Below are 24883 nucleotides of genomic sequence, written 5' to 3'. Positions count from 1 at the left end.
CGCAGCGATTATAAATAACAAGCATTACGGTAAAAACTACCTTTGGTTTGCGACGCAGTGTGTTCTCTTTTTTTTGAATTAAATTTCACAGCCAACCTCTTTATTAATAATTTTAGAACATATAAAAATAGCCTCTCTTGACACGTTAATAATAAAAAAAAGGAAAAATGTGTTGAAACCCGAACCCAAATAATGAACAAGAACTGATAGTAAAGTAACGGTGGGTGGGTCATTTACGTTGTAGATGTCTATGGGCTCCAGTAACCACTTAACACCAGGTGGGCTGTGAGCTCACCGACCCATCTAAGCTATAAAAAAAAAAATTATAAACAAACTTGTGGTTTAAGCATTAGTACTGGCAGCTATCAAAGAAAACAAGAAATACGATACAATATTTTTAAGATTAATTTGCATGGATACAAGCACCAAACAACATGATCGTTGTTGACTCAGGTTTTTCTTCATGTAGGTATCTGTATGTAGCATTTAATCGCATTTCCAAGTAGATTTATTACGATTACTTGATTGAATAATATTAAAGGTTGTATGTAGTATATCATCTCGTAATTTCTCTCTGTACAATTACATGGGATATGTATATCGTTCCAAGTCCTAAAGTGCTTATTCTTACACTAATTAATTTGCTTTAATTGTTTTTCATACGTTTGTTGTTTTAACCTAGAGATAGGTTTAAGAATTTAATCATATTTAAGATTAGGGATAGGTCTTTGTTGCAAAATAGTAAGAATTTGTCTCATAAAAAAATTAAAATTTAAATAGAACGGTATAGGTACATACTGCATGAATGCGCTTCGTTCGAGTTCGAGTAGACTGTATGGTTTGTATAAAGTAGGCGGATTGTGAGAATACAAAATGCTTAACGGTTTTCTTCGTTGTTGCTTTAGATCTATAGGCAGCAGTCTACCTCATCCAATAATGTGTTCGGGATGGAGGTGATCGCGAAACAGTATGGAAGATCGATTATACAACTATAACATTTTTGAACATGTGAGAATGTTAAACGGTTATCCCATTTTAACTTTTAAGTTTCGCGCCAATTTTATTTGTTTAATTGTGTATCTGTGGTGGTCTCGAATAGAATTTATTTATTTGTGAACTTTTTGCAAAGGTTGTTAACAGATAACGTTACCACCACGTTAATTGAAATAGGAATTGATATTTGCAATAATAAAAACTGTAACAAACGATAACTTTATTTCATATGATATTATTTATAATAACAACGTTTTTACGTACCTTCGTCAATACAAATGGTAAATAACACATACAACAATAATTTAATAGTTATATTCAATAATTGACCGATACATATCAAAATTTAAATTTAAATGATAAATAAAATTACTTTAATATAAATTAAATGATATGTTTCGTCGCATGTTATATATCTTTCCGTCCTTCGTGGTTATATTAGCAGTAGATTATGCATTTCTCAAAATTTAACAAAAGATAAATAAAGATATATTTGAATAAGTTCACTTCATAAATGGCAGAAGAGTAAATTATCGACTATTATTAATAGAAGAATTATTAATAGAGGGGTCATTGACTATGCTTGTCTTGAAATAAAAAAAGCATTATTTCAACGTAAATAAAACAATTAACTGCCGATATCACGAGTGCGGGATGTACATTTTTTTCTAAAACTAGAATTTCGTCAAACCGCAATGTGAGCCGTACAGAAATCGGAGGTCAACAACCCTTACACGAGGCGCCTGCCGCCTGCGTTCATTACAACAAATTACTGTTTACTTCATCGTTTAAAGGGTATTTATTATTATTAAATGTAAAAACTTTGTCTTTTATGTTTAGCTAGTTTTTGGGTTAATCTATTTTCACCAAATTTTAATGGAATTTGGATTATCGGTTGAATTGATCGACTATGTTGAGGAATTGGTAATGGACTTTCACAACTACGATATAAACAAAACACAACACTGAAACTGCTAACATAACCCATTTATATTCAACACTTAGCTCCAAATACCATAAATACCAATTGATTTATTGTTATAATAGTTACAAATCCTCTTAAAACAGTCGATAGGTTATTTTGATATCAACAAAAACATATAGAATTGACTTGCATTATTTCTTAGTAAAGAGACATTTTCATTTAATCATTGGTTTTTTTTTTTCGTCAGTACATATTATTACGATCACAATCACCATTTTTTATGTTTCACTCGTTTGTTTTGTACTTTATTCCTCATTAATGGAAATATTATGGAATGTATATATAAAAGTGAAATTAATTTGTAATTTCCAAACTATTTCACGAATGGACAGTGGAAAATATATCCAAGTAATTCAGTGATTGAAATGTTATGTTTTAATAATACTGTATGCTCACAGTTTTGTACTTACATCTAAGTTTATTTATCATATTCCTTAAATCAGTTTATTTACAAAATAATATTTTGTTTTCTATAAAATAAATCGTCAAAGTACATGATGTAATAGCTACTAAAGTAATATTTAGCGTTTAGTAATTTATGACTTTTTGGCGGGAACGAAGTTGACTGGATTGTTATATTATTTTTAATTTGCTGTTTCTTCATGTTTAAGTGTGTATTAACAGTGGTTTATTAACTGTTTAGCATCTGTAAAAGTGCACACATGCGGGAAAAAGAAGGAAAGCCGCTTGACGCAGCTTCTTCCGAAGTCTCCTGAGAAAGTCAATAAGTAACCACCACATCACCGAGACTTTGTTTCTTCCCAATTGATTAAATTCTCAAATTAATCAACTTCATCCCTTTCCGATTCATATTATTTTTTATATATCGGAATACAGGAAGAAATAAATTTGGCTAAAAGGTCTCGTTGCCAGACCATAATATCTAAAAAAAAGTGTTTTTTTTTTAGTTTTCATCAAACTATTAAATCATTTTGCATATGTAAGGTTTATTTTAAATTGATTAACAAATTCATTAAATAATCGGTCCCATAACAATTATAATATATCAATGATCCCTATCTATTTCCGCGTCAAAATTTTACTTTTTAAAAAACAAAGTTTATATTATACGCCATATTGCACCGTAAAGAATATAATATATGCTCATAGCTTCTTATTGAACGTGGCTTATATTTTATGTTTATTTAAAATATTATTATTTTTCAATATTTTTTTGGGAACTGGGAACGATTGGAACCATTTTAAATATAGAAGTCGTTTTTCTATTACCGAGGTTTCTGTTATTCAAATGTTTTTTTTTAGTGATACATTAATTGATGTTTATGCGCTGATGTTAGTTTGATAACAATTTTAATATGATAAATACGTAACAAAACAGCGAAAGTCCGGAAGGTCACCGTTACAAAAAAAAACAAAAATAATTAAAAAACAAAAAGAAAAGAGTAATATTAAAATTAATAGTTTACCATTAACTTGTACTTGTTATTTACATGCAGCCATATCACAATGAACAACATTTAGAATGTATCTCATAACTAGATCTCCGAATATACCACAGAATATCCCTCATTACATACAATTCCACAGCAGTCACTAAAGTACGTATTTGTTTTTATTTTCTATCCTATTTTATTTTTTAGGCGAACCTAACCTTAAATGCAGTTATTGCTATTGTTAATCCAAGCAATCAGACTTGCAACCGTGAGCACTAACTGGCACGAAATTACTTATCTGATACGGCGATAATAAATTGATAATCTATGTCAAAATGGCATATGTAAAAACAATCAAATGCATCTCATTATAATTTTATGGAATCTAATTAATAATCTTTCATTAATAATTAGCCTAATAACAATTATTTCAAAAATGCTTTTATTGCACCTGAATATGTACTCTACGGCTCTCAAAATACAATACAGAACTTATTCATTTGTAGTATTCTGTTATTTTTAGACTGCTCAAAGACATCTATAGTTTTATATACTACAGTTCAACTAGATCAGACTCGGCTGTGACTTTAAGTATAGTACAATTATTTTGTCCGTGCAGTTTGGGTAATAAAAAATCGGAGCGGTGAAGCGAGTATTTCGCTCTCCCTTCCACTCACGAGCCTTATGGACGGGCATAGTGATGCGCATTATTGTTGTCGATAAGCGTTATCTATACTGTATTTAGTTTTGTCATTTTGTGGGTTAGTGATAAAAATGAAAGCAAAAATCACTAATGGAATACTTACAACACAAATCGCCGCAGCAAGTTAATGAGAACGGCAGAAATTAACACTTTGTAACTTTTCGGGATCTATTCTTATTTCAGTGAAAAGTTTTAACACATTGTTGATAGCAACACGGCAAATATTATTTTGAATAAATTCTGCCGTTATGATACAAAACAAAGGAGTAGCCATTGTGTCACTAAAGAAATTCAGAGAACGAATGCATAAAAACACATTTCTCTTCGACATAATGTACTATAATTTGCAGGTAAGTACAAATGACTCTTAACATAATAATGTCTCACCACCCTTCGTATACCACCCCGCCGCCGTGTACCTGCCTTCGATGACTCATTTGTTTTTATCGATAATGGCGTTGCGCCGCGCAACATGTTCTCTGCCCTAGCCGGGCTATGTTTTATGACCCAAACTGCACGGGCAAAATAATTCTACTGTAATTGCATTGAAAACAAAAAAATATTATTAAAACTACTCGAACGCCACCTGTCGTACGTGGATTGTATTATATTTAAGCTTATCAGTTATTAAATCATTATACATTGTAAATTTACTGAAATCATTGCAAACTTTTAATTTACAACATTATTACGATTATATTTTCGGGGGATTTCTTGAATTTAAAACATTTGCGTCAATTTTAATTAACCTAACGCTCTCGCCCACGGTTGAATAGCATTACCTATTTTAAGAGATACAAGTAATTCCGTGCGTACATTGATCATATTGCTCAGAGAAGACACTGAATTCTAAAAGCTAAAGCTATGTATCGCGACGCGTCTAATTCTTACGACTAGTATTTTTTTTCTTCTTTCTAATTATAAACAAGAAAAAGGAATAACATTGGTCAACATATTATGTCTACTAATAAAATCTAAAACATTTTAATTAGAATTTAATGAACCTCTTCGATTATTAGGCACAGACCTATAGCACCGTAACCGGATACGCGACAAGATGAAAAGCATCTATTTTTAACATTACTTTGTGTCATTACAAAAAAAAATCATTTAAATTTGGAAGTAAACATGCTGTGTTAAATGGAAGTACACAATTTTCAGTTAGTATGTCAAAAATCAACTTCTTAAGAAGACTTCATTGATCCAATAGGTAACAAATACTATAAAGTGTGTGTGTGTGTGTGTGTGTTAGAGAAACGTTCCCGAAGACGAAATGCGTATTATATACCTTAACACATCTCGACATAAAGTGGTATTTATTTTTTGCTAAAAACATCACTTTCAGGATATTAATTTGTATTTATTTATCTGGAGCTGTCTTTTCTAGTAGTAGAAATAAGGTTTAAAAGTTTTGTACGCTTTAAATTGCTGGCTTGTGAGACTTATTTTTGAGCTTTAGTTGTGCTTACTGATGTTAAGTGGCTATGAAAGCCAATAAGCAACACAAGCCGAATACGACAATCCAGCTTAAGACATAAGGTCTCATTTGCTTTATTCCACAGGAACGCACGACAGCTTAGCGGCAGAATGAGCTATAGGTGCCATATATCTATCTATCTGTAAGGGCACAAAATAACCCTTAGCAGATTTTATAAAACATGCGGTTTGAATTTTATTCTACGACATAATTAATTTAACAAGTCATCCAAGTAATGTATTAGGTACATATTAATATATACTCTATGGCTTTTAGGACTGGAGCATCACGTCGGATTTCCCTATACAAATATATAGTAACAATAATGATGTTTTCATTAACCAAAAAAAACATAGTTTTAATTTATGTCCAGCTAAAATAGTTTTGGCAACGCGAACGGTTCTCTTACACACTGTACATGAAATTTAAACATACTTTCGAGGAAAAAAAATATGACAAATAATTATTTACATTTAGCAACATACGATTTAACATCCCTTACACTAGGGTTGTCGCTTGGTACTAATTATTACATACTTAATGTGTTTTACACTTGTTATCATGATCATTTGTCATATGCATCCCAGTTGATGCTTCATTGAAAGATACGTTCAGTGTGCTTAGTGCGAGTTTTTTAACGTTCTCGATAGCGTAAAAGTTAACACAAATTTGTATGGAGTTGGAACGTTTGCCGCTAGGAGCGTGGAATTGGTACGTTTGCCTACGTTTGCCGCTAGGAGCGCTGTTCCAGCTCTATACAAATTTGAGTTAACTTTTACGCTATCGAGAACGTTAAAAAACTCGCACTAAGCGCACTGTTTGTCGTTAGGGGTGACCGATGCGAGCGCTATAAGTCGGTCTCGGTCCACTGTTAGTCGCCTCGCCGCAACCTTCGAGCCGCCGCCGTGTTGTGACGGTATAACCACACCTGCGATAATATTTATACAAGTCAGCGTACTATCTACGTGTGGATTGATAATACTTGAAATTATAGTATTGTTTAAAATGACTCACATGCCTTTTTATCAGTTTAAAATAGACTTTATTTTTGAAGTGAAACTCATAATACGATTTCGAACAAGGTAGCGTTAAACGTTTAACGCTATTATGGAATAGAAAGAGACAGAGCGAGAGTGAATGCGTGGCACTCGAACGCATTCGCGTAGTATACCTATTACAGGCCAGCACGAGCGTTAGCAACGAGTAGCGTCCAATATTTTAATGAAGTATTTAAAAATATGTATATATATATTTATTTTTCTATCTATAATTTAAAATATATATAAAATAAATGTTGAAGATGTCGCACTTCTTATACACAGCATTCCCTATTACGAGAGCAATATGATTTAAGGATGAAAAATGAAGAAAACCACAATACTACACATCGAAAAATAAGTTTCACTTCATTTCACGTGCACCAAGTTGCACGCGCATCGTTTTTTTGTAGTGAATTAAATCAACGTCTTGATGCTTTGTACGCTTTTACGTACATGCACAAAATGAATACAAGTTTACATACTTAATTTCCCATTAAGGTACTATCGAATTTAATGTTCTAGATCAGAAATACTTAGATTAGGTATTTATAACTTACTTGGAATAAAATAACGACATCAAGGAAGACTTGTAGGCCGCCACAAACCCAGAATTGCGTTGGAGCCTCTCTAATAATAAAGTATGCAGTCTTAAAAATGTCGCCACACGTCCACATTATCACCATGCTGACACTGAAACATTATACTATATAAACTAAGCAATATCAACAGTGATAAACCAAACAAGTGACCAATGTGCTTCCCTATGGTTTTCTTGGTCAAATATTTTTAGTACTAAATATTAGTATTTTAATATTAAGTAGTACTACTAAATTTAGTACTAAATACATGAGATATTTAGTACTAAATCTTTGATGTAGTTTATTTGAAATAGTGTATTAAAAAGAATTTAATATAATATATATTTAAAAAAAAAACTAAGTTTACAAATACATAGATCAATTATCTTCTGTTGGACGGTTATATTTGAGGGGATTGGGTTCTGTAGATGATGAGGGGCTATTTAAAAACACAACTGCTTCATTATAATTATATTGCAGATTGCTTGAACACTTTTAAACCATAATACAATTATTATCTATATATTTTTTAATAAAACTATTACATGTTTGTCTTGCCGTGTCTAGATGAGAAGTTACTGACATTTTCTTACGAGAATACAATGATCTGTTTTTTTAAAACATTTAAAATAATTCCAATATTCGAAATCTAATCAAGTGTCAAGTGTTGCCTGCCATTACATTTAATATACAAACTCCAACACACCCCCTCAACACTTGCACACATTTTTCTCAGTCTATAATTTAATACCAAAAAAGAATAACACTAACCTAACCTTCATAAATTAATTCTTTCCATACATACCTAAAAAACCTCACAACCACTTACATTCCGTTACTTCTACATAATCCCTCTCAATTCAACCAACAACTATTCATTCAACCTTTCAAACTTAATACTATCTTTAATGTCGCTACCTTTAATCCTTTCTTACTTCTCCAACTCCAATTCGATCAAAAATGTACTTTCATTCAACCATACAACCATTCAACCTTAACTTCCCTCTTGACTCACTATATAAAACCCTAACTATAATAGTCTAACTCCTTCTCGACTTCCTACATAAACTCTTCAAGTTTATTTAAAACTTTTAACGCCTTCTCAACCTCTTTAATAACCTTAAACGCCTTCTCAACCTCTTTAATAACCTTAAACGCCTTCTCAACCTCTTTAATAACCTTAAACGCCTTCTCAACCTCTTTAATAACCTTAAACGCCTTCTCAACCTCTTTAATAACCTTAAACGCCTTCTCAACCTCTTTAATAACCTTAAAACTCCTTCTCGACCTCTATAACCTTAAAACTCCTTCTCGACTCTTTTACCTTTAAACTCCTACTCGACTCTTTTACCTTTAACTCCTACTCTACCTTTAACTCCTACTCGACTCTTTTACCTTTAACTCCTACTCGACTTTTTTTACCTTTAACTCCTACTCGACTTTTTTACCTTTAACTCCTACTCGACTCTTTTAACCTTTCAACTCCTTTATCTCCACTCACAAACGACATAACTCATAACAAATAACCTCGCACAACTTCAACAAACTCAACATTTCAATTCACATAACACATACAACCTTACATTATTCATACAACCTTCCATTATCTTTTATATTTTTCTCACTTCCTAAATTTTCCCACTTTTTGCACATATCCGTTCAATTATTTTAATATAACACAAACAAGAATTCCAAACTGCCATAAAAAAAACAAAACAACAATAATACAAAACTATAAAAGAGACTCAAAAGGATTCTAGAAACCGACTGTAAATATGTTTGTATCAAATAATGTGTACTTCCTCCACGGCTAGACTATCTATTGTATTTATAGTATAATTAATAAAAAAAAAATATTTTTATGATCACCCCCTTAATTGTTTATGTCATTCTTGTCTCTTTTTAGATAAATCTATGGTTGTATAATACAACATTTAAATTCCCAAAGAACTTAATAAACTAACCCATTTATCCCGAAACACAAGTTCACATTTTTTTTTTTTTTTTTTAAATGATTACACTTAAAGTCTCAAAGTTTTCCATGACCAGATTTTCATTTGTTAATCTGAAATCATTTGTTCCACTTTCATTTGTTTCTTTTGCTAACATTTGTTCCATTTTCATTCGTTTCTCTATTATTTCGCATTTTAACAACACCTTCTCGAACTTTACGGCTTTTGTACTTCATTACACTCCATTAGTATTATTTCCTCAAATATCACCTTCTCGAACTCCACTAACTCTCCATTTCTTCCTATTTCACCTTCTCGAACTTCATTACCTCCATTACTATTATCTCCTCTAAATTCACCTTCTCGAACTCCATTACCTCCATTTCATCCTATTTCACCTTCTCGAACTTCGACTTCGACTTCATCTTCGCGATTATATTTATTTGTTACTTATGTTAGTGTTTTCCCTTTCATTGCCTTATATCTCTTGTCTTCCAGCCAAGTTTTACAACATTTTCTATGTTTTTGACTGATTTTATTTTATTAAATTCGTTACAAATTGGTTGCTATGAAAATTTTTTTTTTACAAACAGTTTCGTTTCCATGGTGATGTTGTCGTCTTTTAAACAGCAAAATATAATAAATATTACCTTTTAAATTTGTTCAGGGCCCATAACCTGTTGGATGGTTTAATTTGTGGGGATTGGGTTCTGTAGATGATGAGGGGCTATTTAAAAACACAACTGCTTCATTATAATTATATTGCAGATTGCTTGAACACTTTTAAACCATAATACAATTATTATCTATATATTTTTTAATAAAACTATTACATGTTTGTCTTGCCGTGTCTAGATGAGAAGTTACTGACATTTTCTTACGAGAATACAATGATCTGTTTTTTTAAAACATTTAAAATAATTCCAATATTCGAAATCTAATCAAGTGTCAAGTGTTGCCTGCCATTACATTTAATATACAAACTCCAACATCTTCTTTTATTAATATTTAAGTCAAATCGAATGAAGCAAAACAAAAATATTGACTAATAAAAGGTTTCCATTAATGAATCTTCCAAATTATTTTATCATAATACTGTATTATCAGTAGAAATACATTTGAGATGTTTGATGATGAAATAACAACAACAAGAGAACTACAATAAAATTTTAAAGGTTCCACAATGTATTCGAACCACATTCAATTCAAGTACTGGTGGTAGGACCTCTTATGAGTCCGCACGGGTAGGTACCACCGCCCCGCCTATTTCTGCCGTGAAGCAGTAATGCGTTTCGGTTTGAAGGGTGGGGCAGCCGTTGTAACTATACTGAGACCTTAGAACTTATATCTCAAGGTGTGTGGCGCATTTACGCTGTAGATGTTTATGGGCTCCAGTAACCACTTAACACCAGGTGGGCTGTGAGCTCGTCCACACATCTAAGCAATAAAAAATAAAGTTACCAGACAGTAACAGTAAACAGTAGATCTGTAGTATTGTTAATAAGCTATTATTAATTAAATAAATAAAAAGTGGGAACCAATCACGCACGGTCATCCAGCCTCAAATTAGGATATTCCCTGTGTTATAGGAGCCACACAGTGATATGCATAATTATATACGTTTAAATACATATATGGATAATAAACACCCGGATGTTTGTGGGAATCAAATCCACGACCTTCGGAGCAAGTCAGGGTCGCTAACTAGTGCACCACCGATTCACTCAGTTAATCGAAGCAATTATTCTTTTAATGTTATTATAAATGAAGATTACTTTTAAGTGTAGTTCAACAAAATAAACTAGGTCATATTTATTGTATTAAAATCGAAATTACACAGGTGGTGGTTAATAAATTTACTATTCATGCATTTGATTAACCCGAAAACGAAATTGTACTATTGAGAGACACAAACAGAATGGTCTTACAACTGATGATCTATATCTATTTAAGGCTCAGGAAGGAATTCGTGGTAGGAATTTTACTATTGGTAAGTAACTATACTAAGACCTTAGAACTTATATCTCAATGTGGGTGGCGCATTTGCGTTGTAGATGTCTATGGGCTCCAGTAACTACTTAACACCAGGTGGGCTGTGAGCTCGTCCCCCCCCCCCAGTAAGCTATAAAAATAAAAATTAGCAGTAAGTCGAAGAGGGTGGGATATGATATCCGTATTTTCTGATTAATGACCAGATAAGCTACCATTGATATAAGATCCTCTGATCGCCAAATAAATGATCAATTGTTCCTTTAGAACGCCCGACTGTACATACACAATAGGTTGGGGAAAAAGTGTTTTCGTATTATAGTTTGTATGAACTTGTTATAAAATCTCTTTGGCTATACTATTTGTATCTGGCTGGTTTTGGTATCATTAAAAGTTTAAATTTTAAAGAAGATAATTCCAAATTAAAATTAGGAAGATGTGTGATTTTTATTTATTTTTCGTACTGTCAAGATGAGTGAATCTAATGAAGAAATTCGATACATTTTAAAATTTTACTACAAAAAAGGCAAAAATGCAATGCTAGCCGCGAAAAAAATTTGCGATGTTTATGGACCTAGTGCAGTGTCTGTGAGAGTAGCACAAATTTGGTTTAAGCGTTTTCAATCCGGAAATTTTGATTTAAGATGCACGTCGCTCTGGTCGCCCTATTACGGATAAAATGGATGCCATTTTTGAAAAAGTGCCGCAAGATCGGCATATCTGTAGTTACGACGTAGCTGAAGAACTGGGAATTGTTCACAAAACAGTTTTGTTACATTTGAAAAAAACTGAGTACACAAAAAAGCTCGATATTTGGGTACCTCACGAGCTCACTGAAGAAACCTAATTAACCGTGTACTCATTTGTGATTCTTTATTACGACGTAATGAAACCGAACGATTTTTGAAGAAGCTGATAACTGGTGATGAAAAGTGGATCATGTACGATAAGAACGTGCGAAAAAGGTCGTGGTCAAAGTCCGGTCAGGCTTCACAGACTGTGGCGAAACCCGGGTTAGCTCGCAACAAGGTGATGCTGTGTGTGGTGGTATTGGAAGGGCATTATTCATTATGAGCTGTTACCACCAGGCAGGACCATCGACTCTGAACTCTACTGCAAACAACTGATGAGATTAAAGTAAGAAGTTGAGAGAAAGCGGGCGGAATTAATCAACAGAAGGGGTGTGGTTTTTCATCATGATAACGCTAGACCTCACACATCTTTAGCCACTCAGCAAAAATTAAGAGAGCTTGGCTGGGAGGTGTTCAGATGTCCACCTGTTTCGCTCTCTTCAGAATTCTTTAGGCAGCGTCAGGTTAACATCACGAGAGGACTGCCAAAACCAATTGTCGCGATATTTTGATCAGAAGCGCCAAATTTTCTATAACAATGGGACCATGTCCTTACCCACAAGATGGCAAAAAGTTATCGAACAAAACGGTACCTATATATTTTAGTTAAATGTAAATAAACTTTTTCCCCAACCTATTATAAGCAATATGAAGGTTTGCTTGCAACATTGCTAAATAAAACCTGCATTACTTTGAACTCACCTCATTCCTTCAGTACTTTTATTCTGTAAGTTCTTGGCTATTTGTGGTGCACCGAGCATAGCCTCAGTGAAAACCGCCATGAAGCCAATCAACTCCACGAACGGAGAGAACTCTATCAAGAGATATGTGACAGCCGCGCCCAATACCGAGAAAACGAGCATGCAGTCCACGTAACTCTGGAAGTCTGTCCACGCCCAGAAGTACTTCCTTTCCATATCTGCAGAAGAGGAAATTATTGGGTAAGTATTATTCGCCTAATATCTACAAATCATTTACATTTATAATCAATGTTATATGTTGCAACATTATATATTAATTTAACGTTATGAAGATCCCTTCAGATGGGATGGAAGATTTCTATGATCGTAGGTAGCGATTAGGGCCGGTGTCAAACGTGCTGTAATGGGAGATATTTGAAACGTACGTCGCTAAATAGCTGACCTCAGTTTAAATCCCTCCTCAGATAGCGTTAAAGTTAATTCAAGTTTGTATGGAGTTGGAACGTATGCCCACGTTTGCCACTCACTAGGTGCGCTGTTTCAACTGCACACAAATTTGACTTAACTTTTATGCTATTGAGAACGTTATAAAAGCTCGCACTAAGCACACCGTTGTCATTAAGTTTGTCGCTCAACTGCTAACATTATGTAATTGAAAATATTCCATAATGTAATATAAGGAGTCATTGTACCTTTTTATTAAAATCCTCAGTTACATTTATGGAATCATCTTTATTTATTTATTTATACCGTCATGTTTTATTTATTGCTTAGATGGGTGGACGAACTCACAACCCACCTGGTGTTAAGTGGTTACTGGGGCTCATGGACATCTACAACGTAAATGCGCCACGCACCTTCAAATATAAGTTCCGATGTCTCAGTATAGTTACAACGGCTACCCCACCCTTCAAACCGAAACGTATTACTGCTTCACGGCAGAAATAGGCAGGGTGGTGGTACCTACCCATGAGGACTCACAAGAGGTCCTACCACCAGTAAAAAAATTGTGTTCAGAGTTTACAATTTCACCTTGGTATAAACCAAGTTTCATAATAGAATGGCTATCTATACTAATATTATAAAGAGGGAAGATTTGTTTGTTTGTTTATTTGTATTTAATAGGCTCCGAAACTACTGAACCAATTTGAAAAATTCTTTCACTGTTTGGAAGCTACACTATTCCCGAGTCGCATAGGCTATAATCTGTTTTGAAAAAAATTAGGGATCCTTACTAAAACTCCAATAATGTAACCCAAGGTGTAAAAAAATATCTAAAATATTCTTTATATCGCGTGCCCTGCGAGAACTATCGATGATAGAACAAAATAATGTACTACAACATTGTAGAACAGCTGTCGCGACACTTTTTGATTATTTACAAAAAGTGTCGCGACAGCATATGTGTTATACCGCAATAAGTGTTCTTTTATTTAAAAAAATTAAACAACGTCAAATATCGTTGAAATTTTTGTTAAAGAACCGAGCGGAGCCGGGGCGGGCCGCGTGTGTTAAATAAAAAGGACGATATTGTGAATGATTTTCGAAGGTCAGTTGGGGAATTAAAAAAAGTTTTGAATATATTAAAAATATTTGTCATTACATTTTTAGAATTTCATAGGCTTAGGGACCGTTATTAATGTCGAGTTACGTTAAAAGGATTCTCTTTCAAAATGTGTTGAGTTTGAAGATGACCGATTTTTTTTGTTATCTGTAGGTATAGATAAGTGGATGTGTAGAATATAGTTAAACTTTAATGCGTGCTAAACGAAAAACGATGTATTGACATTAATCTTATCCTAATCACAAGTTAAATAAAACAAAATTATTTTTTTTATCTGGATGTTTGAGATAAAAAAAAAAATTAAAATGAAATGTTTAAACTATGATTAAAAAAATATATGCTGTCAGTATTTACTATATTAGAGTCATCACTAGTTAATTGCAGAAATACAAATGTCAAATTTGTTTATTAAATGTATAATTATAAATGTATATTTAATAAACAGCTACAACAGGTAATTAAAACGCCCGGTTTAATTTCAGTCTAGAAGAATCTAAAAAAGGAAATTAAAAATATCAACTCTAAATATTATTTACTAAATGAGTACTATACAGTACTTATATAAATTAACAAATTATCATTTACAAATGCCTTACAAAATCATTCCTTGAATAACCATAACAATCAATCAAATAACAAAAATCACTGATGTAATGTTAGTACCAGATGTAAATAATCGTTACATAAAGCAGTGTTGATATCGAAATTTTTCTCTATAAAATAAGAAAGCTGAGATGCATCATACTATACCAAAATGATGGAATATTAAGTTTATTGGGTACAAACATTAAAATAATTGTGTTGTAAGATTGTCTTGCTATATCAATCATAATAAATAAACATTAATTTAAAATGATAGAACATAACAACTAACTAGGAAACAAATGGCAAAGGCTAACAAAATAAAGAGATAGCGTGTAACATATATTTGACCCGATTGCAGATTCATTCAGATTTATTTATAAGATTGTTTAGTTATCAGAACATTGAACTTTGTTAGTTACAACAATGTAATCTGTAGATTATTTGCGTGCGTACATTCATGAAGCTTTGTACATATCCATTTAATTATTTATACTTTATGTACAAAATAAAAGTCAGAAAACTTATTGGTTTTATTTCCATGTCAACCTCAGAGTGATGTAAAGATGAAGCCTGTATAATAATCACCATTTCCCCATGCATTATATAAAAGCAAATACAAAGTATACCACATAATTTTATAATACAAAATGACATTGCTCTGACAAATGAAATTGATATGATGATTGGTCACTGAAACAAAACAAAAAAAAATGTAGAAAAGGTATTTATTTATATGACAGTATATGATCAAATGATGTACACAATTTTATGCTTACCATAGAAACGATGGGGTTTCTCTCCACCAGAGATACCGCTGCGCTGATTCAGCCAGCGTGCTGTCTCATCCGGCTGAGCTGGTCCATTCACACAACATAACAGTATATATAACATGAATATTGCATCTAATTGTCACCAATACCCCGGCCACCAACATAAAATTATGTTAAAATAAAATTAATTACAAGCAAATAAAATTAAGATATATGCTTATGAATGGAGTAGTGATATACATAAATAAAGAGAAAATAATTGACTGAAAAATAAAATATAGTAAACTGTATTAATTAAGTGTAAGTACATTTTTAATTTGTTTCCTTTTTTTAAACAAATTCACATTATGTACATTTGATACCAGATTTATATGGAGTCATAAATAAAATGAAAAAAATAAATAATTATGTTACATTATACCAGCAAATAATATTTCCAGAGCAGCTAACTACATGTTTTACTTAATGTTTAATTTCAGCCACATCCAGTACTAACCTGTGAATATTCTTTCTCTTGCTCTGATAATCTGGTTCTTTTTTCGAACTGACACACAAAGATGAATCATAACAAACATAGTCACATTCATTACAATGCTTTGAATTAACAAGGGTAATTCATAACGTTTTCCAAACCTAAAAATCAAATTTTATAAATCTTTATTTTTATTCATTGTAAGTATTGTTGAGCTATAGTTTACTTTAAAGGCACATACCAAAACAATATCCTCAAAGTGTTGGCTATTAGAAGAGCTAAACACACATACAAAGAGAATCCTTCAGCATCTTGCGTCTTTTTAATTTGTCTATATTGAGGGATATATGGAGCGACACCTCCTATTATCATAGCACCAGCAGCTCCAAAGCCCACCAGATGGCCCACAGTGAGCCCCAACTCATCGGAAATAATCCAATCCATTTTTATCAATTACTTTGTTTGTATAAAATTTAAGTGAGTTTTATGTAAGCTCCCGTTTAACGCACCTCGTTAATAATGCTAACGTTAAATTCATATTATGTTTTTAAACTACTTCTGAAAACATAATATGTTAAAAGTTATCAAAATAAGGTTTCCTAACTCTGAACAAATATTTAAAAAAAATTAAGTAAATGGTCAAGTTATCGTATTAACAACGGACTAGACATGCGTAGTTCCGGACCTAAATAGTTCCTGGAACTATGTCCTCATATGGAACTATATCATTCAATCCGAGTTGTCAAAATTAACATGTTCAGACAGTTCCATTTCCATTCCAAGTGTACATGTATGGAACTACGAACGCGTTGAACATGACGGACATGCGGACATGATTAGAGCATAGGTACCGCGCGGCGCGGAGGCGTGGCGCGGCGAGTCCACCCGAACGAGTCTCGAACCGACACGAGTCCACGTAAAGAGATAAGGCGACATATGGCTCGAATACGAGGGAGTGAGATGGAGCGAGTGCATGAAACTGCGTGTGGAGCTCTTTCATATTACATTTTTATTAATATTGAAGTTATGCTCTACGACCTACGTGTTACAGTCGATAGTTGAATAAATTAAAATGTTTTGCTATGGATTTTGACCTTGACCATGCATCATTCCTACGAGCACTTAACCTTAAGTGTTTGTAGACCATTTCTTAGAAAATCATAATTCAAAATTAGAGAATTTTAAAACATTCACCACTTTCGCTATTCGGTATCTCGGTTATGGGAAAAAGGTTGTAAGGCTACAACGAGCTCAATTTACGTTGTATATCAGAATAACGTGGTATTTTAATTAACAATTGATAGGTTATAGTTTCCGGTGCATCGTACAATACATTGAAAAATAATAAAAGTAGTAGAGTAATTGAAATTATGACAAAGTAATTACAGTACATTAATAAATTATGCAACCAGCTGTAACAATAAACCTAAAACTAAAAACCTTACAAAATAATAATTACAATAATAATTGCCATAATCGGCAATCTATTTTTATATAGCGCTTTTAAAAAATTGTATTTTTAATACCTTTTTTGAAAAATATTGTGTAATTAATAATAACTTAATACGTGATTCGCTACAATACAAACAGCTACTAGACTTAACATGTCCGCGGAACTAAACAGCTTCAAACAGCTACTAGACTTAATATGTCCGCGGAACTAAACAGCTACAAACTACAAACAGCTACTAGACTTAACATGTTCGTGGAACTAAACAGTTCCGCGAACATGTTTACTGGAACTAGTTCCGACACTCAAAAGAACGATGTCATGTTCAATCCAGTTCCGAACATGATTAGCGCACGTCTACAACGGACTAAGACAAAAAACTTAATTGCAATGTTCAAGTTCAAACCAGTGATCTAAAATGATTTTAATCATAGATTATACACTTCTCTGATTGAAATAAAAACAGATTTTGACATTTACAGCGGTTTTTTTTAAGGAATTTTTGGACCTGGTAACTAAGATCTTTAAGTCATGTCTTATTATTATTAAAATTCTTATTTTATGAAAAATGATAATATGGAGTGAAATGAAATGAAATGAAGATTAATTTGAAACATTAATCAACTGGGATTAAATTAAATGAAATGAGATGATATGGGATGATATATAATCTCAGTAAAATGGTGGTCATTTACTGTGACTTTTTCAATGGACTTTTTGGAAGATTCCCACATTTATGCACTTTCACAGATACTAAACAGCTATTAAGTACACATTGAAACCTGAAGAAACACTAAATAGACAAAATAAAACAAATCACACAACTTCACTCTTCGCGTTCCCGCCAAAAAGTCTATTAATATTATAAATTAGTTACCTACTACATATAGAGTGGCTAATCGAAGAGTTTTCTCTATGTTATTGGATATATCCATTTATAAATAGAGAATGGTTTTACTTTTTTAAATTGATGCTTCTTCAGATTTTAACGAGCAACATTAGTGGCTTATAGGCTTTGTAGTATCGGTGAAAAAGCACAAATATAGAAAAATTAAATCGATTTGCTTAACATAGCTTTTTCCGAAAAGTCCAATGACGTTTCTACCGTTCAGTAAAATACTGAGTATTTTATTTTATCTCATCTGAACTCCTTTAAATTCTATTTCATTTCTTTTAAAATTTTTACTTAAGTAGTGTAATATTTTATATTTTTTATTGTTTTTAACATTTTCTTTTTCGTGTAATAAAAGTGGCTGTTTCGCTAAGTTTCATTTGCCTGACTAATTAACAAATAAGATAGTTTGATTGATAGCAATGATAGCTACGTAAACTTCAAAATTAAGTAAATAACTAAGGTTATTTTTATCAACTTTATAGGAAATTTTTGACGATGAAATAACAATAAGGAGGTTGAGTTTTTTTTAACCATTCTGTTAAATAGCACACTTAAAAGTGAACGATGACTTTAATATCTAAATTTTTACCGCTTTTACGGAACGGTAGCACCACTGAAAAGATTCCTGCCATATTACAAACTAAATTTAGAACTAATACCCGTTACTTCTCTTCTGAAAAAGAAAGTGGTTTGACTAAATCCAAAAGCAAAGAAAGTGCTTCCCATGTATCTACAGATGTAAGACCCTTAGGAGAAAAAATCAAAGAAACTACAAAAACTGTTTCTTACACCGGCGTAATACTTCTCGGTGTCGGAGTCACAGGTGTGATTTTCTTTTACGTTTTTCGAGAACTGTTCTCAAGTAACAGTCCGAACAGCATTTACTCAGAAGCTCTTGAGAAGTGCAAACAGGTAAATTACCTTGTGTGAAAGAAATCTTGTTTACATTATGATAAATTTACAGATTATTTAATAAACAAGGTCAAATTTTTCTATATCATTAATCATTAGCATTGCATAATGCAGAATGCAGTACAGTAGTCAGTATTAAAGTAAGTAATGAACAGGGGAAACAAACACTATTTAAAGTATTGTTTACCAAGTATTTATTAAATTATTGTCGATTGCAGGATCCTAGAGTAGAAGATGCTCTTGGTGCACCAATAAAAGGTTATGGAGAAGAAACAACTAGGAGAAGACGTACCCATGTCAGTCATGCAGTATATGAAAAAGATGGAGTGAAACATATGAGAATGAGATTCTATATTAAAGGGATAAGAAATAAAGGTGTTGTTGAACTTGATATGAAACAAGTAAGTTCTGTTTAAATAGAAATGTGTTTAACAACTTAAAAGTTCAAATAACACCATACATCTGAATAATTTGTATACACCTCATCAATTTCTTATAATCTCTGTTTAAAATTTTCTATTTTAATAAATTCATTTAAAATCTTTCCAATTCACCAGTACACTTGTTTTTTCAGAATGATTATGGAAACTATATGTGCAGATATTTGCTGGTACAACTTGATGACTACAGTGGAAAAACATTTATAATTGAGGACAACCGAGCTGAATTAGATAATACCAAACCTGATATCGCATTTCCAACCTTAACTCTCACTCAGTGATATAAAATTAACTATGTAACATGTAAATAGTAAAGTAGATATCGAATAAATGATTAGCAAAATAAAATTGTTTCGTTTCATATTATTATGTAAAGTTTTAGTTTAAAAAATAATAAATATAGTGAGCACTTTCATATTGAAATCTTTTAAATATATAGAATACTATACCTTCTTCTGACACCATAAGAATAGTTTTGGAATATGAATCTTATTAATTAAATTCTTTGAGCCAATGAAACTTAATGCTTATAATATCATTTTATTGCAAACATTAAAACATGTTTATCCTTATTAATAATTAAAGTGAATTTTACAGTGAAGACTAGAAATTGGCACAAATCAATTATTTCGCAGTACAATTTTATAGATCTTACATAAGTTCGTCATTCAAATGTTTTCCAAGATTGTACTTTCCATGACATGAGAAGTCGATTGGTAAATATAAATTCCTTAACTTTATTGAAGAACCAATGGAATATCACTACAAAAGAGAGATATTGAGGCCAAGCCCACTTAAACTCTTCTAGTATACTAGGAGTGTATCTTATTTGCATCTCTGGAATTCTTAGATGAACTTGAACAGTCATAGAATCTGTCTGGCCATTGTAGGTTCTAGAATTTATCGTTCTGACTTCTGTGGTAACTGAAAATAGTTTATTTTTTGGTTATGAATGTAGTTGAATAAATATGCTGTAGGTTTACTTATATCAGTGGTTACTGGACTCTGGTAACATTAGAACTTGAATGCTACTCTGCAGATCACATTAGGCTGACGTATCAATAAAGGCAAACCCACACTTCAAACTGAAATTAATGGCAGCAGCAGAACCACAGAAATAATAGCAGAACTGTATAACTGATTTGTAACTGGTATGGACTTTCAATGCGCCCGAATGGTATAGTAATTTGGGATAACCAGGAAGTTTAGATCTACTGTGGATAGATTATGAAAAATAATAGACAAACTATTATCAAGTAACTTTCTTTGGCCTATTATCTAGCTGTTGAAAGAATGAATACCTGATTAGTTTTGATCCAATGGACAGTGGAGCATTATGTTTTTTATTAAGTAACTTGAGTTTATTTGCCTTACTAAAGAAGGATTATCATTGATAATCAAATCTTTATTAACTCAGGATAAATGTTACAATTTTGTGTTAAAATTACTGTAGGTTTATGGCCTTCTGTCTGTGGCTGCACAACAATAGCCATTATTTTTGTCTTCAATGCTGTTACCAATATTAAAATATGAATAAGCACAAAATGTATATTTGTAAAAATAAATAATCTTACCTTCTCTATGAAAATAATCAGACAGATAATGATCAATAGACATGTAACTTTCCCATTTTTCAATTTCAAATAAAGATCTGTTATATTTCGTATCTTGATTAAACCATTCACAAGGTAAGTGGGTGGTTTGATAAAAATTTAGATCTCCATGAAAAATTAATTCTGATGGTGGTATTACAAACTCTTTGGTAATCAATGCCAAGCTCTGCATTTGTAAAGGGCATATTGTCTGCAAGAAGAAAACAAAAGGATTCTATTAAAGTATTTGTTCCATATTTAAAGCACCTATTTATAAAATATAAATAAACAGAAAAGATTTAGTACCTTTTTTTATTAAATATCTAAAATGTCAAAAATAGTTAAAAATACCTTCAGCTGAAAATCAAGAGATAAAATTAATAAAATAGAAGACACAGTTCTGTCTGGTGGTATATTTAGGTGAAATTTAATATACAGCTCATCCTTTTTGCCATCTCCAGTGAAATCATTTTCTTGAACCTGGAAATACATGTTTTTAATAATTTTATTCATCAAAAACTGTAGTTGGTCATGTTATCAGTATAAAATGTACTACACAGTGTATTTAGTCTTATTTCATAACAAACTCATTGTCTATATAGTTATGTAATTTGTATTTACACAGTACAATTCTTTCGATAAAAATTCATTACCTGCATTTCTGCACATGATTCAGAGCTTTCTTCATTATCATTACCAAACAATCCAATTTCTGTACAAAGTATGGGTTTACTGGGATCCTCAGTTTCGGCTATTAGTACATACTCATACGTAAAATGAACAGTTGGCTGTTCATAAAAACTGTGATATTTCACCCAGAGCCCTGTAAAAATACATATTTGTATTACGATCTTATATTTCGATATCTATTCGGTAATTACTGGCTATTTCAAATAATTTAATTTTAACGATAATAGGACCGTTTCTGTATACTGTTAAGTATTTTCTGGACATGGTTCACTCAGCTGATTTTAGCAAGGCTAAATTGGAGTTCTAACCTCTACTTTTCTGAGCTATAATAAAAGGCAGTATAATATTTAAGATAGACGTAAAAAGAGTAAAGAACATGGCTTTGGAAAGGAAGGTACTTTTATACTGTATTTCGACATTTGAACTAAACAATTTGTACAAGCTCATTTTAAAATATAAAATTTACAGTGTTTTCGGTGTACTAATATGCGTAAAATGTTAAATATCAATAGCATTGACCTGCAAAACAAACCGTTGCTAAGCAACGACTTTTTTAGGGCAGAGGGTTTTTCTGAATTATTTTACAATTAAATGCAAACTTTAAATTCCTGAATCAAAAATATATATGTACTCTAGAAGCGTTAAATTAAGGAATATAAAGAAATAATGATTCAACATCAACTGGTCAAAGGGCGAGCTATAGCTCTCGTTTACATATATAGAATTTTTCTACTCTTTGATTCTAGGATGGTTTATGATCATTTTAGCAATCATAAATCTTTACTGGTCGTGGAGCTTCGTGTGAGTCCATACTTACATCACCCTGCCTATTTCTACCGCGAAAAAGTAATGCATTCCAGTTTGAAGAGTGGGGCAGCCGTTATACTATAACATTGAGACATCAACCTCATATCTCAAGGAGGGTGGGACGCTATTAATGTCGTGATGTCTATGGGCTCCCGTAACCACTCAACTCCAGCTAAACAGTAAGCACGTTCACCAAATTATGAAAGATTAGATTTTTTCTGAGAACGGAGTCCAAAATTCTTCAATATTGATACGAGTTCTCTTCAGAGACACTCAGTAAGAAGTAGATCCGACCTTACGCTTCTAGAGTCAGAATAAATAGGTGTTTATCGTTTATTTTTAAAGAATAAAATATATATTTTATTATTGTAAAATTTTCTACATGCACCATAGCTTAATGTTAAGACGCCCAGGGTTGTGGTTGAAGGCATTTGTGTTGTCTATTGGCCTAAACGACCATTTAATCTTACGTGAACTCATTCATTCATCTACGAAAGTGAACTATCTTTTTCAGCAAGGATCCTGGCGTAGACAAAGGGAGGGAGGCGGGTTTGGTTCATAATGCCGGCCATTCAAACGGACACTTCGTTTCAAGGTGCATATGAATTAAGCTTTTCCGCCAATACAGTATTTAATATACTATTAAATATATACCTATTAGCTTTCTAAATGTTCCGGTACCCTAGTGAACTTTTATGTACTTTTAATATTTAAGTGCACTATGAAAGTCCCGCGTTTTGATGTTTTGAATTCACTGACATCTACTCACTGTAACTTATATTGGTATTATATTCTAATATTAACTCTCAATGACGGGTAATAAGATGGTCAATTTAATATGGAAAATACTTAATAATAAGTAACAAGACAAAAATTACGAGTCTTGAACAATTCTAAATTCACCATCTATGGCAATGGGATAGAGGAAGAAAAATTGTCGTGACAACAAAATAAATGTTACTGCATGCCTACATGTTTAAATATTCAAAAAATTAAATCATTTATGGCTTTTTACACAAGAAATGCTAAGATAATAGGTATCTCGCTTAAATTCTAGTGCCTAAGATATTGTGGTTCCCTCCCTTTGGTGACTTGGAGACCAGCGAGGGACACCGAAGAAGAGGATCTCAACTGCTCTGCATGGATCTTGCGAAATAGCAATCTGGTCTTCGGCAACCCGTGGGGATTTAACGATTGTATATTATAAATTTTTATTTATTTTAATCAATAAACCTTATTAAAGGCACGATAGGAATGCAAATCCTACTTATTATTATCGCAAGAAGCCAATTTTTCCAATTTAAAGATTAGGCTGTGTTGTTTATTGGAGGCGATTATTACGAAAGAAACAAAAATAGACAAATCGAAAAAATCTTGATTTTCTTGTCGTACGCAACTAACCATTACGTAAACAAATGAACCGAATTGATTTAGGTATTTTTGGATGGTAGCTCCTACTTAAATTTTACGAAATTCGTAGCTAATGAACGTTAATGATATTTGGAATTATTATCAAGCACAGTTAATTGCTGAGCCACCGTTTCTTTTTTTGTTTCAATATTTAAAATTGAAAACATTTAATTTTTTTTTATTGGCTTGATGGGTGGACGAGCTCACAGCCCACCTGGTGTTAAGTGGTTATTGGAGCCCATAAACTTCTACGACGTAAATGCGCCAGCCACCTTGATATATAAGTTCTAAGGTCTCAAGGATAGTTATAACGGCTGCCCCACCCTTCAAACCGAAACGCATTACTGCTTCACGGCAGAAATAGGCAGGGTGGTGGTACCTACCCGTGCGGACTCACAAGAGGTCCTACCACCAGTAAAAATTCATTGAATTCAGATAATACTGATGTAATTGTAGTCTTGTGGGCGACATAGGATTTAGTACTAAAAGTGTAATACGCTTTGGCTTGCGGTTGCTTATTACGCAATTTTTTAAAACATTTTCTCGGCGGAAGACAATAACAAAATTCCTTAAACTTACGGAAATAAAAATAACAGTATAATAATATGTACTAGGTTATAAACTTGCTAAAAT

The 24883-nt window shown here is 32.4% G+C and overlaps 4 protein-coding genes and 1 long non-coding RNA gene across 16 annotated transcripts in view; 2 read left to right on the top strand and 3 right to left on the bottom strand.

Moving 5' to 3' along the window:
• Positions 1-1032, bottom strand: part of LOC110384837 (ubiquitin-conjugating enzyme E2Q-like protein 1) — a 39976-nt gene extending 38944 nt beyond the window's left edge. For both annotated transcript variants that reach the window (XM_062668303.1, XM_038010725.2), the window contains exon 1: positions 799-1032. The gene's annotated coding sequence lies outside the window, so the exon portion shown is untranslated. The remainder of the gene's footprint in view (positions 1-798) is intronic.
• LOC134198806 (uncharacterized) lies at positions 9-1211 on the top strand. The gene is made up of 2 exons (XR_009973009.1): positions 9-465; positions 906-1211. It is a non-coding gene; the product is annotated as an uncharacterized LOC134198806 (long non-coding RNA).
• Positions 1199-17890, bottom strand: LOC101742465 (solute carrier family 66 member 2). 7 transcript variants are annotated; one of them, XM_062668300.1, is made up of 7 exons: positions 17581-17888; positions 16296-16612; positions 16079-16215; positions 15589-15666; positions 12665-12881; positions 7150-7282; positions 1199-6480 (listed from the first exon to the last, which is right to left on the bottom strand). In XM_062668300.1, exons 2-7 carry the CDS (start codon positions 16496-16498, stop codon positions 6424-6426), a joined length of 825 nt encoding a protein of 274 aa, XP_062524284.1. In that variant the 5' UTR covers positions 16499-16612; positions 17581-17888; the 3' UTR covers positions 1199-6423. The 7 variants fall into 7 exon arrangements, with proteins under 7 accessions (XP_062524284.1, XP_062524283.1, XP_012550017.1 ...); XM_062668299.1 differs by having other exon boundaries at positions 15589-15714; positions 17581-17882; XM_012694563.4 differs by having other exon boundaries at positions 15589-15714; positions 16296-17886.
• Positions 17891-18531: 641 nt separating this feature from the next.
• On the top strand, positions 18532-20099 carry LOC101742605 (mitochondrial import inner membrane translocase subunit Tim21). Its single transcript, XM_038010727.2, has 3 exons — positions 18532-19311; positions 19530-19712; positions 19886-20099. The coding sequence occupies exons 1-3, from the start codon at positions 18964-18966 to the stop codon at positions 20030-20032; spliced, it is 678 nt and encodes a 225-aa protein (XP_037866655.1). The 5' UTR covers positions 18532-18963; the 3' UTR covers positions 20033-20099.
• A 179-nt stretch (positions 20100-20278) lies between these two features.
• Positions 20279-24883, bottom strand: part of LOC105842308 (transmembrane protein 231) — a 33814-nt gene continuing 29209 nt past the window's right edge. The window contains exons 1-5 of one of the 5 annotated variants that reach the window (XR_005244637.2): positions 22342-22540; positions 21997-22166; positions 21650-21823; positions 21326-21554; positions 20279-20675 (exon numbers count right to left, since the gene is read on the bottom strand). Coding sequence is in view for 4 of the 5 variants with exons in the window: in XM_038010721.2 (XP_037866649.1) it covers positions 20416-20675; positions 21326-21554; positions 21695-21823; positions 21997-22166; positions 22342-22480 (927 nt within the window). In the remaining variant the exon portion in view is untranslated. Of the gene's footprint in view, positions 20676-21325; positions 21555-21649; positions 21824-21996; positions 22167-22263; positions 22564-24883 lie in introns of those variants that run through there. The other 4 variants (XM_038010722.2, XM_038010723.2, XM_038010721.2 and 1 more) reach the window with 4 other exon arrangements.

This window comes from Bombyx mori, chromosome 4 (assembly GCF_030269925.1).
Source record: "Bombyx mori chromosome 4, ASM3026992v2".
NCBI lineage: Eukaryota > Metazoa > Arthropoda > Insecta > Lepidoptera > Bombycidae > Bombyx > Bombyx mori.
Note: the sequence above shows the minus strand (reverse complement) of the source record. Positions and strands in the feature narration are given on the sequence as shown.

What these genes read in the sequence shown, in the direction of transcription:
- LOC101742465 (XM_012694563.4), bottom strand. Translation starts at nt 16,498, where the DNA reads ATGGATTGGATTATTTCCGATGAGTTGGGGCTCACTGTGGGCCATCTG. An exon ending in GAAACCCCATCGTTTCTATG is followed by an intron (nt 12,882 to 15,588) that starts GTAAGCATAAAA and finishes CCTCTTCTGCAG; the next exon opens with ATATGGAAAGGAAGTACTTC. An exon ending in AAAAGTACTGAAGGAATGAG is followed by an intron (nt 7,283 to 12,664) that starts GTGAGTTCAAAG and finishes ATAATGTTTCAG; the next exon opens with TGTCAGCATGGTGATAATGT.
- LOC101742605 (XM_038010727.2), top strand. Translation starts at nt 18,964, where the DNA reads ATGACTTTAATATCTAAATTTTTACCGCTTTTACGGAACGGTAGCACC. An exon ending in CTCTTGAGAAGTGCAAACAG is followed by an intron (nt 19,312 to 19,529) that starts GTAAATTACCTT and finishes TGTCGATTGCAG; the next exon opens with GATCCTAGAGTAGAAGATGC. An exon ending in TTGAACTTGATATGAAACAA is followed by an intron (nt 19,713 to 19,885) that starts GTAAGTTCTGTT and finishes TTGTTTTTTCAG; the next exon opens with AATGATTATGGAAACTATAT.